The sequence below is a fragment of the Leuresthes tenuis genome, unplaced genomic scaffold (genome assembly GCF_036924035.1).
Source record: "Leuresthes tenuis unplaced genomic scaffold, fLeuTen1.0.hap1 SCAF_11, whole genome shotgun sequence".
Classification (NCBI taxonomy): domain Eukaryota; kingdom Metazoa; phylum Chordata; class Actinopteri; order Atheriniformes; family Atherinopsidae; genus Leuresthes; species Leuresthes tenuis.
In genome coordinates, this window is record NW_027325365.1 from 12,550,605 (window position 1) to 12,564,211 (window position 13,607).

Below are 13,607 nucleotides of genomic sequence, written 5' to 3' on the forward strand. Positions count from 1 at the left end.
ACACACACACACACACACACACACACACACACACAACCGCCCACACAGTCACAGATCTTTACATCAGACAGAATCTGCTGACACAACAGTGTAACAAATCACAAGGCAATCTGTTTTATCTTCAAAACATTCTGCTTTATTACAGAAAATCTTTTGAATATACTAGTTTCAAAGAGGTACATTCAGCTTGGAGGTTTGGAGTGTTGAAGCTGGAGACTCAAAAGGCTGGAGTTGGCAAGGTGTGCCTGCCTGAGGTGCCTGAGGGTGTCCACCTCCACAGACAGGTCCACAACCACGTAGCCTCTTGCTGTGTCCCACCCCCCACATTTTAATTTTCTTATAAAACTGGCTGGAAAAAGTTGCATTAAAAATACAATCAATTCATTTTAACGCTTCATTTAGACAGGCAAAACATTAGATTCAAACATATTTTAAGCTCTGAAAATAGCATTTTTATGTCACTTCAAGGTTTTTCATTTGTTAACAAAGCAGGCAGCCCCTCTTTCTATACACATACACACATCTGACATCTGTTTCATCTAGAGGGGACATGTCAAGAGTAGAAAACAGTCTCCATTTCCAACAGTAAAGTAATTTAGCAAGAAATGATGCTGAGGCATGTATATTTCTGCAGAGATGAACTCAATTTAATTCTTAAATGTAGATCATAGCATTATGAGTATATCTACCAGTCTGTAAAGATTGACTGTATTGGCTTCATCAAGCTAAAGTTGGGGTTAGAAGTACAAGGATAGAATTTAGCAGTGATAATGGTTGTAGTAAACCATAAAGAAACTGGCTCTAAGGTTAATTTTACAGAGTTTGGAGTGTGTTGGGAAGGGGCTGCCCGTCTTTGTTGACTTATCAAATGGGATTTGAACAGGCTCACATCAAGGTAGGAGCGCAACAGGCTAACTCAAAGACACAAAGCTCAACATCCTGCACAATAAAAAAGATTCATGTAATAAAAATATAACATTTGTGAGTAAAATCACACTTAACAATAAATACCTAGTAGATAATATATGCTTGTGGGAAAAAAAAAAAAGAGAAAAAAAAACGGTCCAAAAGAGTATCTAAAAGTGTCAGAAATCATTTTATGTTTAAATGGAATGTATGAAGCACTACACATGAGTTTAAGAAGGAATAAAGGGTCAGCAGATCTGACCAGAAACAGTAGTCTCACAGTGGATTCAGCTATGCTGATTCTACAGATCTGGAGTTGGTTTTCTTTAAATTCAAACTTTAGCTTTTGAGACAAAATATGAGCACTACATAATGAATATAAACACCTTACTTAGGCTTTAGTGCATGTGTGCATATATGTGTATAAAGTGTGTGGGCTACTGATTGTGTAACATCATCTCATCTACCGAATATGTGCATGTGTGTTCAGGTTCATATTAAACGTGCCTTAGTGATCATATTCAAAATGAAGAAACCAGTTACCTTAATAGTGCAGAAAAAGTCTAATCGAAGTACATCGAAGTTCAAGTAAACCTAGTCTCCAATACACACAGGCATTTCTGGCTGTTCTCATCCAGGACATTTACACTCACCTCCGCAACACGCACACACACACACACACACACACACACACACACACACACACACACAAACAGGCCTGGAACGTTCAGGTCACACATGAGTGGACGCAATCTGATCACACCACGCTCATCTTTTTTTGGCTTTGAGCAGATGCTAAAATACATCTCTAAGCAATATACAATACAGCACATATATTAATTTCTTCAATCTTATATTGGACTCTGACTTAAATTATCGCTGAGGCTGGAATATTTAGGTCATGCTCCAAGCAACGTTTCATTGCTGGAATATGCTTAAAGTCTCTAATCTGTCACTCAGTCTTACACAAACACACACAAACGCACGTTTTTGGATTGAGTGGTAATATGGCCTCCATTAATCGCGCTTGTAACTTAGTACTCGATACAGATTTAAGAACAGAATCAGAGAACCACGTAAACATCTGTAAACCAGAAAACTGTCGTAACGGCCTGCGTGCTGAACGACGCAGTTCTGAAATCCCATTCAGTAACTTTTCATCTCGGAGGATTCTGATCGGTAGATGCAGGTATCTCTTCTCTTAAAATATATAATAATCATTTAAAAGAAAAGCACAGAAAAGGTGAAAGATAATAATATCTTATAGAAGAACCATTGAGAATAAAGTAAAATGGTTAGCAGAATACAGTGACCTAACATCAGTGGAGTTGAGTGTCCTTTTGAGCCTTCTCTCATGCAGATGTACTCCTATGTAATTTATTGGGGTGGATATTACAACTGCCTGTTAAAACAAGGCAGTTGTAGATAGCTACTGACAAGGCAGTCATGTATGCATTCATCTGCAAGTTAATATTTAAAAAAAAAAAAAAAGTGAACAAAAAAGAGCTCATGCCTTTCATTTGAGTACACATTTTATAAAATAATGCAGGGCACTGCTCTGCAGGCATGCGTAGGGTTGGCAGAAAAGGACGGATAAGAAAGATGCAAGTCAAATGACTTCTAAATCCCCACCGGCCAATCTGCACGGCTTTTTCCTCCGATTTTTTTCCCCCCCGTCTTTTCCACCTCCTTTCAGATGGCTCTGACAAGAACCCTGAATGAGGCTGATGCCACTGTTGAGTCTGGGCTGCCTTTTACTGGCGCTCCTTCAGGTGCTTGTAGGATAATGGTGTGACAGCTGCGATCTGAAAACAGCACAAGTGAACAGACTTTAATTCATGCTTTTGTCAACAGCTAGTACTGGCAAGGAGGACAACACATCCCGAAATCATTCCCAATCAAAGAACAAATAGTGATTGGCTACATAGCAATGCACATGAAAGCCAGAATAATTATAGTTTTCCCACCACCGTCAATTAACAGACATTAGTTAAGATTCCATCCAAGTCAACTGATCTGTCGAAGCTCAGCAGGCAGATTTAAACAGTGTTAGGGCAGTCTCCCTGAGGTTTACCTGGATGTCTGTAGGAGGCCACAGTCTGACAGCTACAGGGAGAATAGAAATCCAAGTTAACAAGTGAAAGCTGTTACAAAAAGCTTGGTGCTACTGTTAGGCAGTCAATGACCCTGGTGAATAGTGATTGTAAGGTGTGACCATTCTCCACAGCTTACCTTCAGGGGGCGGACAAAAAATTTAAAATAAAAAATAAAAATCAAGAAAGTGCAAAACAAGGTGAAGAAATGCCCTTTTATTTCATAACTTGAGCATTTTTGGCACAGCATTATCAAAACCCCAATTCCATAAAAAGGTGGGACGTTGTGTAAAATGTAAAAAAGACTGAATAGAATGATTTGCAAATCTCAATAAGAATATTTCTAATTCAAGAAAAACATTTAGTCTCATCTTGAAATTGATGGCAGCAACTTAGGACAGGCTTCGGGTCCTCTTTGCCATATTTTGAATTTCATGATGTGTCAAATGTGTCTAATTGGTAAAAGCTGTGGAGTGCAGGCAGGTCAGTGCAGCACCTGGACTCTTCTACTATGAAGCCATGCTGTTGTATTAGATGCATCGTGGTGTTTAGCTGAAATATGCAAGGCCTTAAAAACAAAAACACCTGGATGGGAGAATATGTTGCTCTAAAACCTGTATAAACCTACGGTGCCAAGTTGCCAGTTCCATACCAGCAAGAGGGAAGGTGCCACTCCTCTTTAGTCCAGAGGAGGTAGTGGCCAAACACAAAAAACTGTTTACAAATCATATTTCTGATTAGCATAAGTGCTCCTGAGACCACGTAGTGATTTCCTTAATCATGTCTGTTTTAATGCAGAAAACATTATTCTGAAATTTCTCCACATTCTTTTGATGCGTTTTTTTTTGCAAATTGCTAAACCTCCATAAACTGTTCCATCTTTACGTCAGAGATTCTTCCTCTCTGGTGCTCTTTCTATAGTAAATCGTGTTACTGACCTGCTGCCAATTAACCAAACCTGAGACGAGCTAATTTATTTGGTGAAATAAGTAAATATCTTACATTCAACATATATATTTTTGAGATTTGCAGCTGATTACATTGTTTTAATTCACATTTTACACCAGGAACCAACTTTTTTGGAAAAGTGTTTTTATCATCATAAGTTTTCAATATTTCAAATGCCAATATAGTAGAAATGCTGTGCGTTTATTTTTTCATTTGACAGTTATTTTGTTGTCTGTCCCCTGTAATTCAGCAGCGTCTGAGCTGAAGTTACGCAAACATCACAACATGCAGTTCAAGTGCAACACTCACAAACGCATCCATTATTTGCCACGAAAGAAGCAGACAGCTACCAGTGCAGACTTGGATATGTACACAGGAGAAAACAACCATTGAATGTCAGTACGAGAATGTCAGAAAGTGGAGGAATGACAATCACAGACCAGCTCTGGGTTTTTTTTTTCACATGACCAGATAGAAAGACAAACCTGACACCTCACACTCAGACACACCTGGAAAATGAGATGGACTTAAAGTAAAACAATTTAAAAACGGGCGTCAGAAGCACATGCAGAAGGTAATAAGCTGGGCATCCAAAGGGAGGCTGAATAGAGCATGTGTCTGTGCAATAGCTTTGGGTCGAGATATGAATTCGCATGTTAAATAAATGCACCATCTAATCATTTTGACCAAAATAAATAAATAAGTAACCAAAAAGAAAAGAAGAAAACAGTGACAGGAAAATATGCATCTCTTCAGCCAGCCTATATCAGCTTACACAACACATAAGAACACAGTGCGCCCCATTAAACAGGGCCTTCGTGGCATTATGCCTTTGATTTCCTTGTTAACCAAGAGTTAGAGACGAGAACTGCTGGAGGGAGTTTACTAGTGGGAGCGAGTCACTGATTGGCTTGAATGGCCTAGAAGTGGGCTGGTACCTGTTTAAATGACAGTATTGGACTCATCTGAAAAGGTTCTCATGAGCAGGGGCCTGGCTGAAGACCGGGGAGACGGGAGGCCTCCCGCGCCCGACTGAGCCGGCTTCTTCTAGAAGGGCGAGGCAAGAGACACCAGTGATGTCACTACGCTGACAAACACACTTCTTTTTCTCCATCTTGTGCTTTCTCTTGCACACAGACATTCACAAACACAAACATATACATTCACAAAGACTTCAAAAGTGGACAACGGACAATGAAGAATTAGCCCATGTGCCTTTCGAGACACCTTTTCCTAGCAATAACTTTCAGAAGTCTAAACTCTATAAAATGGTCCATATAAGACACATCTACTACCCTTATACTTCTCAACTGAATGCATGAACTAAAACACACAAAGAGACAGACTTCAGGGACTGTGTTGAGGATCCAGGATGAGGTTGCGGCTTCAAGCCTCATGCAGGTAAGTTTAGGTGCTTTGACGTGCTGCAGTCACCTGACTGGACATGCGGAGGCAGCAGGCATTGGAGCAGCACAGGCAGCTTGATAAGACATTGACTGTAACAACTGGACAGACAAGGATGGAAGACTGACTGTACGCTTTCAGTACGAACACCCTGTCCTACTCCACACTGCAGGAAGAGATGGGCACGCACCATTCCAATTCAATACACATAACGAGAGAAAGGCATTTGAATCAAGGTTTAGAATGCGGCCTTCCAAGGATAGCATTAATGAGGATGTAATTTGACTAAATCTGTCCAACAGAGTGGGACTTTAATCAATGTTAACTTGGTTGCGTAAAGAAGGAATCTGACAGTGGGAGAGGAAGGACACAACAAGTAGGAAACAAGCAAGTTTCCAAGCACACAGAAATTCCTCAGGAAGAGATTTAAGAATAAATGCTGACAGAGAGAGAAAAAAAAAAGAAAAGAGAGACCTCAGTCACTCCATGAGAAGCTGTGAGTGCTAACGGTCTGTGACAACATGAAGATAGTAGATGTCCCCGAGGAAGGAAGTCGATGCTTCATCTTTAGGGAGGACAGTCCAGAGAGGAAAAGAGAAAAAATAAAAGGGTGAAAGTGATAAGAAGAATGTGTCAGAGTGCAACAGCAGCAGTTAGGAAAACAAAGTAGGAAAAGTGAAGAATGAGCAGGGTTGTAAAGAGCCAAATACTTAAAGATTAAAGCATACTTCTAAGTAGAGAAACAGTCATTTCAATCTATAGACAAAATGTATATATATGAGAAGATTTATAACCTTTTATAACCTTCACTGACACCATCAACTTAGTGACAAAACATAAAAGTATCCATATAAATGTGTGTACAATGTGTCAGCTTAGCTAGTTTTCAACTCTAGTCCTCTGTGCAAAAGAAAACCAGACTCAACATTCTTTTTCTTCCAAAATGTGGGAAACACCCAAAAGCCACATCCATAAAAACATTCAGCTGCTTGGAATACAAACAAGTGTGACAAAACAAGTCTGAAGAAAACCTATTGGAGGATCAAGCAAACAAAAAAAAGAAACTTACATGTGTCAATTCTGTGTCCCCAGCTTTCATTAAAACTGTTGCAACAATTGGGGACTGAATATAAGCAGTATGAATACAGAAGACATAGGCCCAATCACAGTTCCTCAGCTTGGCTTTACCTCTCCTTTTTGCAGGAGTAAGGTAGGCATTTTCTATTGTGGATCAAGCAGTAGTGACAATCTAGCCATCCAAATGGCCCCTATTGCCCTGGTTGAAGGTCTAGATTACCATTACTCTTTAATCCACAAAAAAAAGGGACAACGTACCCCGCAAAACAAATGTACAAATATGTGCGTATGTTTGTCTGTTTCAGCTTTACCTGTCGAGCGTGGGGTCCTCGAGGCTTGCGGAGCACCACAAGCAGGATCTCTGGCAGTAGACTGAGCAAAATAAGCAATATGATGACCAGCCAGGCTGACACAGAGCTCAGCATGTTGGCAAACACAAAGTACAAACGCTGCTGCCTCAGGAAAGGCCTGCAAGAGAGGTAACACTTTAGTTTATATGGCAAGAGCTACTAAAAATAAGTCTATCGAGAATGAACATTTGTTATTTAATCTTGAGGTGTTTTCTCACCATATTATTCCTCCCCAGAAGAAACTGAAAAACACGTAGAAAGCCAGGGAACCCCAGATTACAAAGTGGTTGATCCATGTCCAATGCCGGGTGTCCAGAGCCAGCTAGAAAGGTGGAATGAAGTTACTTAAGCTTGTATTTAAATCCAAGGGACCAAAAAAAAAAAAGAAGAAGAAAGAAACACTTGTTCAGCATGACACATCCCATCGTGTTGACTTAAATGCTGCACTGTTCCTTCAAATCAGATTCAGGAAAACTCAGAGATTCGCAGGTAAACATGTTCCATGTGTTCGACTGTATGGGCTTAAAACTGTAATGTAATCAGGTCTGCTACAACACATTAGCCTTGAACTAGCCAACCTTGCCTTTTTAGCTGTGTATCTAGCTGTTTTGTCTTCATCAAAGAACCGCATCTTCCCTGATGTCAGAACGTACAGAACCGGGCTGTTCAACAATGAGAACAATGAGACGAAAGAAAAGCTGGATTCATTTTGTGAAAAGTGGAGTTGAGATGTTGGAAGAGCAACATGCCTGCTTGGAGAATCTGATTCATGCTGTTTATTATTAGGCAAACTTAACACTTTTGCACTGCTTTTGTTGGGGGACAGTATGTGCACATGTTAACCAGAGTAACACACACCTTGAAACGTGTGGCGGAAACATTTTGTAAAGATACAGGACTGCAGCAAGGCAGTTTTTGCGGATTGTGCAACAACTCAGGAAAAAAATTATTAGAAGAGTAACTACAATTAATTTAGTGGATTTAGTTAAATCTTTAGTTAACTTAGTGGATTTATTTTGTGCAGAGCTACATTGATAAGAGAGTCGAGGATTATTGCCAACACTCACCTAATTTTTCTAACTGATTTTTTAACAAAGCTTGACCAGACTGGCTGGAACTAACAGATGCACCACTCCAACACTCATTAGCATGCTACACTGGTCGAAACCCCGAGTGTTTCATAGTATGACAAGCCTGCCGTGGGAATGTAAATTACATAGTTTAGGAATGTTGAGAATTTAGCTAACAGGTTGAAAGTAATCAAAGCATTTAAAAGTTTGTTATTTTACATCTAAGCAGTTTGGTTCACTTAAAACCAACTCAGCTACGTTTGTCCCATCAGTGTCGCTCGTCAAAGTTTTTCTGAGATCTGTCGATCAACATCTTTGGTGGACAAGCCTCCATCATCTCAGAGCAGAGAAGACTGATCATATATATACTTAGTGATGGTTTTATTCATTCATGCTTGGCTGGATGGGTAATATGTCAAATGCTTTTAATGTGTCAAACTCAGAATACACATTCATTTCTGCTTTAACAGGAATTTTTTTTAAATCCCCAGAGTGGGGCTTACCTTTAGTGTTACAGTGAAGACGAGGACAGTGAAAACGATAGTTCCATACGACCAGTTCCCAAAAACCTGGATTCAAATAGGACAAATAAAGAGTATTGAGGAAACTATGCTGAATGATTTCATTTCACATCTATTTAGAAGATGACTTAAAACAAACCTGGCCGTTATCTTGCAGGGCTGGGTTACTGAACAAATATCGAACACCAAAGAAGAAGAGCAAGCCATGGAAGACTCCGAGCAGGGTCCAGTAGAGAAATGGTCCCCAACGCAACATAGCATTCTTTGCAATCTCTCTAAAAAGAAGAGGAAGATGAACAAAGTCATGACTTTATGTCTCTAATAACCTCAATTATGAGATTAGGAAACTGTCTTGCACAGCTCTTGAAGTAAATCAATGTAGGTACAACAACCACAGCTACACTCAACAGAACACAAAGTTACACAATTATTCCCCAAGTTTACCTGTAGAGGGTAGCATTGTCCAGGAGAACCTCAATGCAAATGTGCTGCTCAAAAAGGCTGTAGGCCAGGATGGGCATAGAGGTGAAGCAGATGTTGTACATCGTCAGATAGGCGGCATCATACAGGGGCTGGGAAGGATGGGAGTAGGAGGGACGATTGGAAGGAACGGGTGGTATGGAGAAGGAGGGAGGGAATGGGCAACCAGGGATTATTTATATGGAGAGGACAAAACACAGACACGCCAGCATAACTTACACTCTGAGCAGGTCATACCAGCAAGCTTATACACATCTTTCATGTACTTATGAAAGATCTATGTCAGGGGCCATAAGAGAGAAGACAATATCTACCCTCGCCTTTAACAGACACATAAACAGAAGGCATAAACCAGCCTGAAAGTACAAAATATGATGAACTTTTTAATTGTCAAAAGCTGTTTCTGACATGAACACACCGAATTAAGTTTATATCATTTATATCTAACATAATTTTTGTGTTCTAGTGCATTTTTTGTATTCATATTTTTAAAACGTATTTTAAATAATATATTTTGTAACAGTACACAGATACAAACAACTGCTGAGATTGCATAACATTTATATGCAATGCATCAGAGTGGCAGAACCTGACATGACTGCATTGTTTCAACAAAGCTCACACATCCCAGGGGCAGTGAGGGAGGGGTAAACAGAGGGAGAGAATGCGGTATTCAGGGGATTTAATGGGGCTCTCCCTTTTTTTCAAGTTCAGGACATGTCTGAACTTCAACAGGACTCAGAACATACTTACTTGCTGGGAATAGCCACAAAAGAACTGGTACAAAAACTGCGGTAAGATGAAGCAAAGATTCTGCAGGCAAACAAGAGTGAAAGAACAGGTTCACACTGATCATTCCAAGTCATCAAAGAACATAAAATGCATTCAGAAAACCCTGTGAAAACCTTCTGAGTCGGACAATAAAACACACTGATCTAATTCAAACAAAAAATTTGCTAAAAGTGTTCAAATTAATTCTGTCAAGTGAATGCGTGATCTTTTTGGAAAGCATAAGCTTTGTACAAACTCCAAACATCTTCTAAGCTCTAGGAAGAATAAAAAGTCAAAGTAACTGCTCCTCTTACCTTGTAGAAGAAATACTGCACCAGGTGTGCAATGCGAACATAGTAAAGATGTCCATGAGCCAACAAAAGTTTCTTGAGGTGCTTGAGTTTGGGGATGGCATAATCACTGTTCCTCACTGCCTGTCGGCCCTCCTTACCCTTAATGCCTGAAACACCAAGACGAAAAATGACATTACCTTTAACACAAGGCTACGATGACCTATATTTGAGGTGCTGATTGTAGAGAGCTTAGAACGCTTCAGCAAGTCATTTCTTACCAATACCAACATGTGCTTCCAAAATCATACTGACATCATTGGCTCCGTCGCCAATGGAAAGGGTGATTGGACTGCCTTTAGAGTTCTTCACCATTCTGACGATCTGCAGATGTTGCAAGAGAGGGGCAGAAAAACAAAGTTACCAAGTGGTCACTATAAACAGGATGATTTCAATTTCATGATTAAACTGGGTCAACATTTTTACTAATTATTCTGACCTGTGCCTTCTGTAGAGGAGCCATGCGGCAGCAGAGCACAGCTGTGCAATTTTGACAGATTTGCAGAAACAGATTCTTGTAGAGACTCGAATTGGATTCAGAGGATGAGCTGAGCACCATCGATAAAGAGGCTCCATCTATGATGAAACCATAATCATGGTTGGCCACAGACCAACTCCTATAAGACAGAGAGGAAGAGACGAATTAGACACAATCATAACAGAGAATTAGTTTGGTTAAATGAATGTTAAACCATATAAAGATAACAGCTTCTCAAAACAATCTTTGTGGATAGGTTAAGATCATAAATCAAAGCACTGACCTGTTAATACCGGCCTTAACTGGTGGTGCATCCTGAACAGCTTTCTTATGGTACTCAAGCAAAAGGTCATGCAGTCGTTCCTCACGCTTCCTCCCTCCATCCTCTAGAGTACGCACAGTTAGCTCCAAAAGCTCTGTGTTTCTCTGGAACAACCTACAAGCATAGCAGGTGGACTTTGCCGTCTCCATCTTGTCACCCGTTAGGACCCAAACCTTCATACCTGCTCCCTGCAGGGCTTCCATAGTCTCTGCTGCCTCCTCCTGAAGCCTTCAGAGTAACAACAAAAATATAAGAAATTAGACATGAGGAAGATTACTTTTTCCAAAAAAAAAATTATAGTCAATTCAGTTGAAAAAGAATATATTAATCCAAAAATGGGAAATTATGAACACCAGGTTAAGACTGGGCGCACAGGGGTCCCCCAAGGCTCGGTGCTCGGGCTCCTTGTCTTTGCAATGTACACCACCTTGTTAAGCCCGATCATCTGCACACAAGGCTTCTCGTATCACTTCAGCACAGATGATACCCCACTCCATCTGTCATTTCCATTACCTCCTCTCATAACAAACTAACCACTAACTTTATATACTAACTTTGTATACACTAAACTAAACTTTAACGGGCCTTGGTGCTCAGCACATGCTCCAAAATTCTCACTCTTTGCAGTTTTTGTAAAAAAATAAAAATAAAAAAAGTGGCCCAGTCCATGTAACCATACTGACTGCTCTGGGAGGTTTTAAAAAGGGCTGGAGTCCTAAATTGTGAAAAAATTTTCACAATAACAAAACTTTCAGTGAACACCATGTCACATTTTGTCCATGGCCTTCTTTGTTTAAAAAAGAAAAAGCACCAAACTTTCTTTTTTTTTACATAAAGCTTTCAGGCGATTAAGCACTTGGTAAGCAGAGATGTACAGAAGGCTGTTGTGTTTCCTATAAGGTAATAATGCAGTGTTGTCATATCATAGCTTTGTGACCCTGGGGAAAATAACTGAAAAAATACAAACGTGTGGTGCATAATTCAAGAGGCAGTACTGAGAGCAACAAAGTCGACACAGAAACAAGATTGGGATGGATAAATGGGTCAAAGACCAGACTTTTAGCCAGGAAACCGGCTCACAACATGTTTGAAACCAAGGTTAAATTTAGAACTGTCTCTTATCATTTCTAGTGGCAGTTTGGTTATGTGACACCAAAAAAAAATGCTGAACCTAATTTACTTTAGGCAACAAAACTACTTGGTTAGGTTCACACTTCGATGTAAATTATATTTAGCATAAACATTTTACAGATTAAATGCACTCATGCGTGCATAATTAGTGTATTCCTCCACTCATTCTGTGTGTGTTTTCTAATTTCAATACATATAAAACAGGTCAAAAACAGCGGGCCTGTTTTACAATCGTGAGTCTAAGATTTTCGAGGGCCATATTACCACAAGGTGGCAGTGTGAGCTTCCATTAACAAAGGTCTGATAAAAGGGACTTTTGGCTGTCATCACACAACTCAAATTAAATTAGATTAAAATAAAAAAGATGAGTTTTCTAACAGCATGTAACGGGGGGAAGGAAGAAAGTTGATGTAAAACTTCTGAAAAGAAATCAATCAATGAATAAAAAGAGAAGAAATCAGCAAAATGTCATTAATTTTTTTTTAAGAACAAGCAAAAAAGATTAAAATCTGAAGTTGATGTGTAAGCTGTATGGTTTGTGTATGTTGTGTTGGAACCCACCGATCTTCCACAGCAGTAGCTCCTATTAGACTCATTCCAGTCTCCACTTGGTTGTAAACAGCAATGAGCTTCTCCTCTCTGTCCTGCAGAGCCAGTCTAGCCTCCCTCAACCCCTCATCTGCCTGGGCATACTCAGCTGCACTGAGATGTTTGTATGCCACACACAGCGTCCGATAGCCCTCCTAAACAGTGAAACAATAGAAGTTATAACACAAAACCACAAAGTGATATGTTGCAAAATCCCTATAGCTGTAAGGACATTTGGGAAAAAAGAAAACAATTGCTTTGCACTCACTGTTGCATTACGTTCCACATGCATGCGTATCCTTTCAACCTCCTCCTGTCTGACCCGAGGGAAGATGGAAGAGTCTGCTCCCTTACAAAAAAGCAGCGTATCACCTGGGCACAAAAATATACAATAACACAAACAGCATGGCAACATACACTGAATCAGAAATAAATCCAAAAGCTCTGACGGTGGTCTCAAGCTCACCTGATTTGGATCTGACTATCACACTCATTCGCCTTCTCACTGGGTCAAAGTTCAACACGTGAAGCAGTTCATACCTTCAGGGGAACAAAACGGAGACAAAATAAGAATAAAGAGCCATGCATTCGCAGCTTTAAGGAAAAATTATTGAAATCAAAAAGGTTCCTCTGTGTGATTATCGACTTACATTTCAACATCTTTGTTCCTGTTGAGAATTTTCATGGTCTTGCTTTCAAGACCCAGAAATGTGAAGCCGTACCTGTAGATGGAGACAAATTACCGCAAATTGGCAGGTGATTAGCTTATATGCTATACAAACAAAAAAATTAAAAATTAGCCTAAAATATTGAAAACTGTTGTGTATTTTTGTAATTCAACTCACTGAGTCTGTGAGAAAACTCGTTTCTTACCTCATGGCACCCTTGACCAGAGCAATCTCGTCAGGTGAGGAAGCTATAAAGCCCCTCTCATCATGTGGAGGATCGACCACCTCTTCCAACACCCCCAAACCGTCCACGTGGTCCATCTTTTGACCTTGGCCTGGACTCTGCTCTGCAGACTCCTTCACCTGGACTGTGTGGCACAGACAGAGGGCACGCAGAAACAGCTCCTCTTTCTCCTATTGACACATGAAGTTATAGCGGTTCAATACATT

General features: G+C 40.0%; 1 protein-coding gene across 7 annotated transcripts in view; it reads right to left on the reverse strand.

Moving 5' to 3' along the window:
• Window positions 1-113: 113 nt before the first annotated feature.
• atp11c (ATPase phospholipid transporting 11C) overlaps window positions 114-13,607 on the reverse strand; it is a 46,958-nt gene continuing 33,464 nt past the window's right edge. For 2 of the 7 annotated variants that reach the window (XM_072395465.1, XM_072395469.1), the window contains exons 14-30: window positions 13,363-13,571; window positions 13,140-13,211; window positions 12,956-13,029; window positions 12,758-12,861; window positions 12,463-12,644; window positions 10,732-10,998; window positions 10,410-10,587; window positions 10,192-10,294; window positions 9,935-10,080; window positions 9,603-9,662; window positions 8,814-8,941; window positions 8,509-8,644; window positions 8,352-8,417; window positions 6,997-7,100; window positions 6,740-6,896; window positions 4,886-4,994; window positions 114-2,711 (exon numbers count right to left, since the gene is read on the reverse strand). In XM_072395465.1, the coding sequence (XP_072251566.1) occupies window positions 4,890-4,994; window positions 6,740-6,896; window positions 6,997-7,100; window positions 8,352-8,417; window positions 8,509-8,644; window positions 8,814-8,941; window positions 9,603-9,662; window positions 9,935-10,080; window positions 10,192-10,294; window positions 10,410-10,587; window positions 10,732-10,998; window positions 12,463-12,644; window positions 12,758-12,861; window positions 12,956-13,029; window positions 13,140-13,211; window positions 13,363-13,571 (2,091 nt within the window). In that variant the 3' untranslated portion in view covers window positions 114-2,711; window positions 4,886-4,889. Of the gene's footprint in view, window positions 2,712-2,980; window positions 3,013-4,885; window positions 4,995-5,825; window positions 5,917-6,739; window positions 6,897-6,996; window positions 7,101-8,351; window positions 8,418-8,508; window positions 8,645-8,813; window positions 8,942-9,602; window positions 9,663-9,934; window positions 10,081-10,191; window positions 10,295-10,409; window positions 10,588-10,731; window positions 10,999-12,462; window positions 12,645-12,757; window positions 12,862-12,955; window positions 13,030-13,139; window positions 13,212-13,362; window positions 13,572-13,607 lie in introns of all 7 variants that reach the window. The other 5 variants (XM_072395466.1, XM_072395468.1, XM_072395470.1 and 2 more) reach the window with 5 other exon arrangements.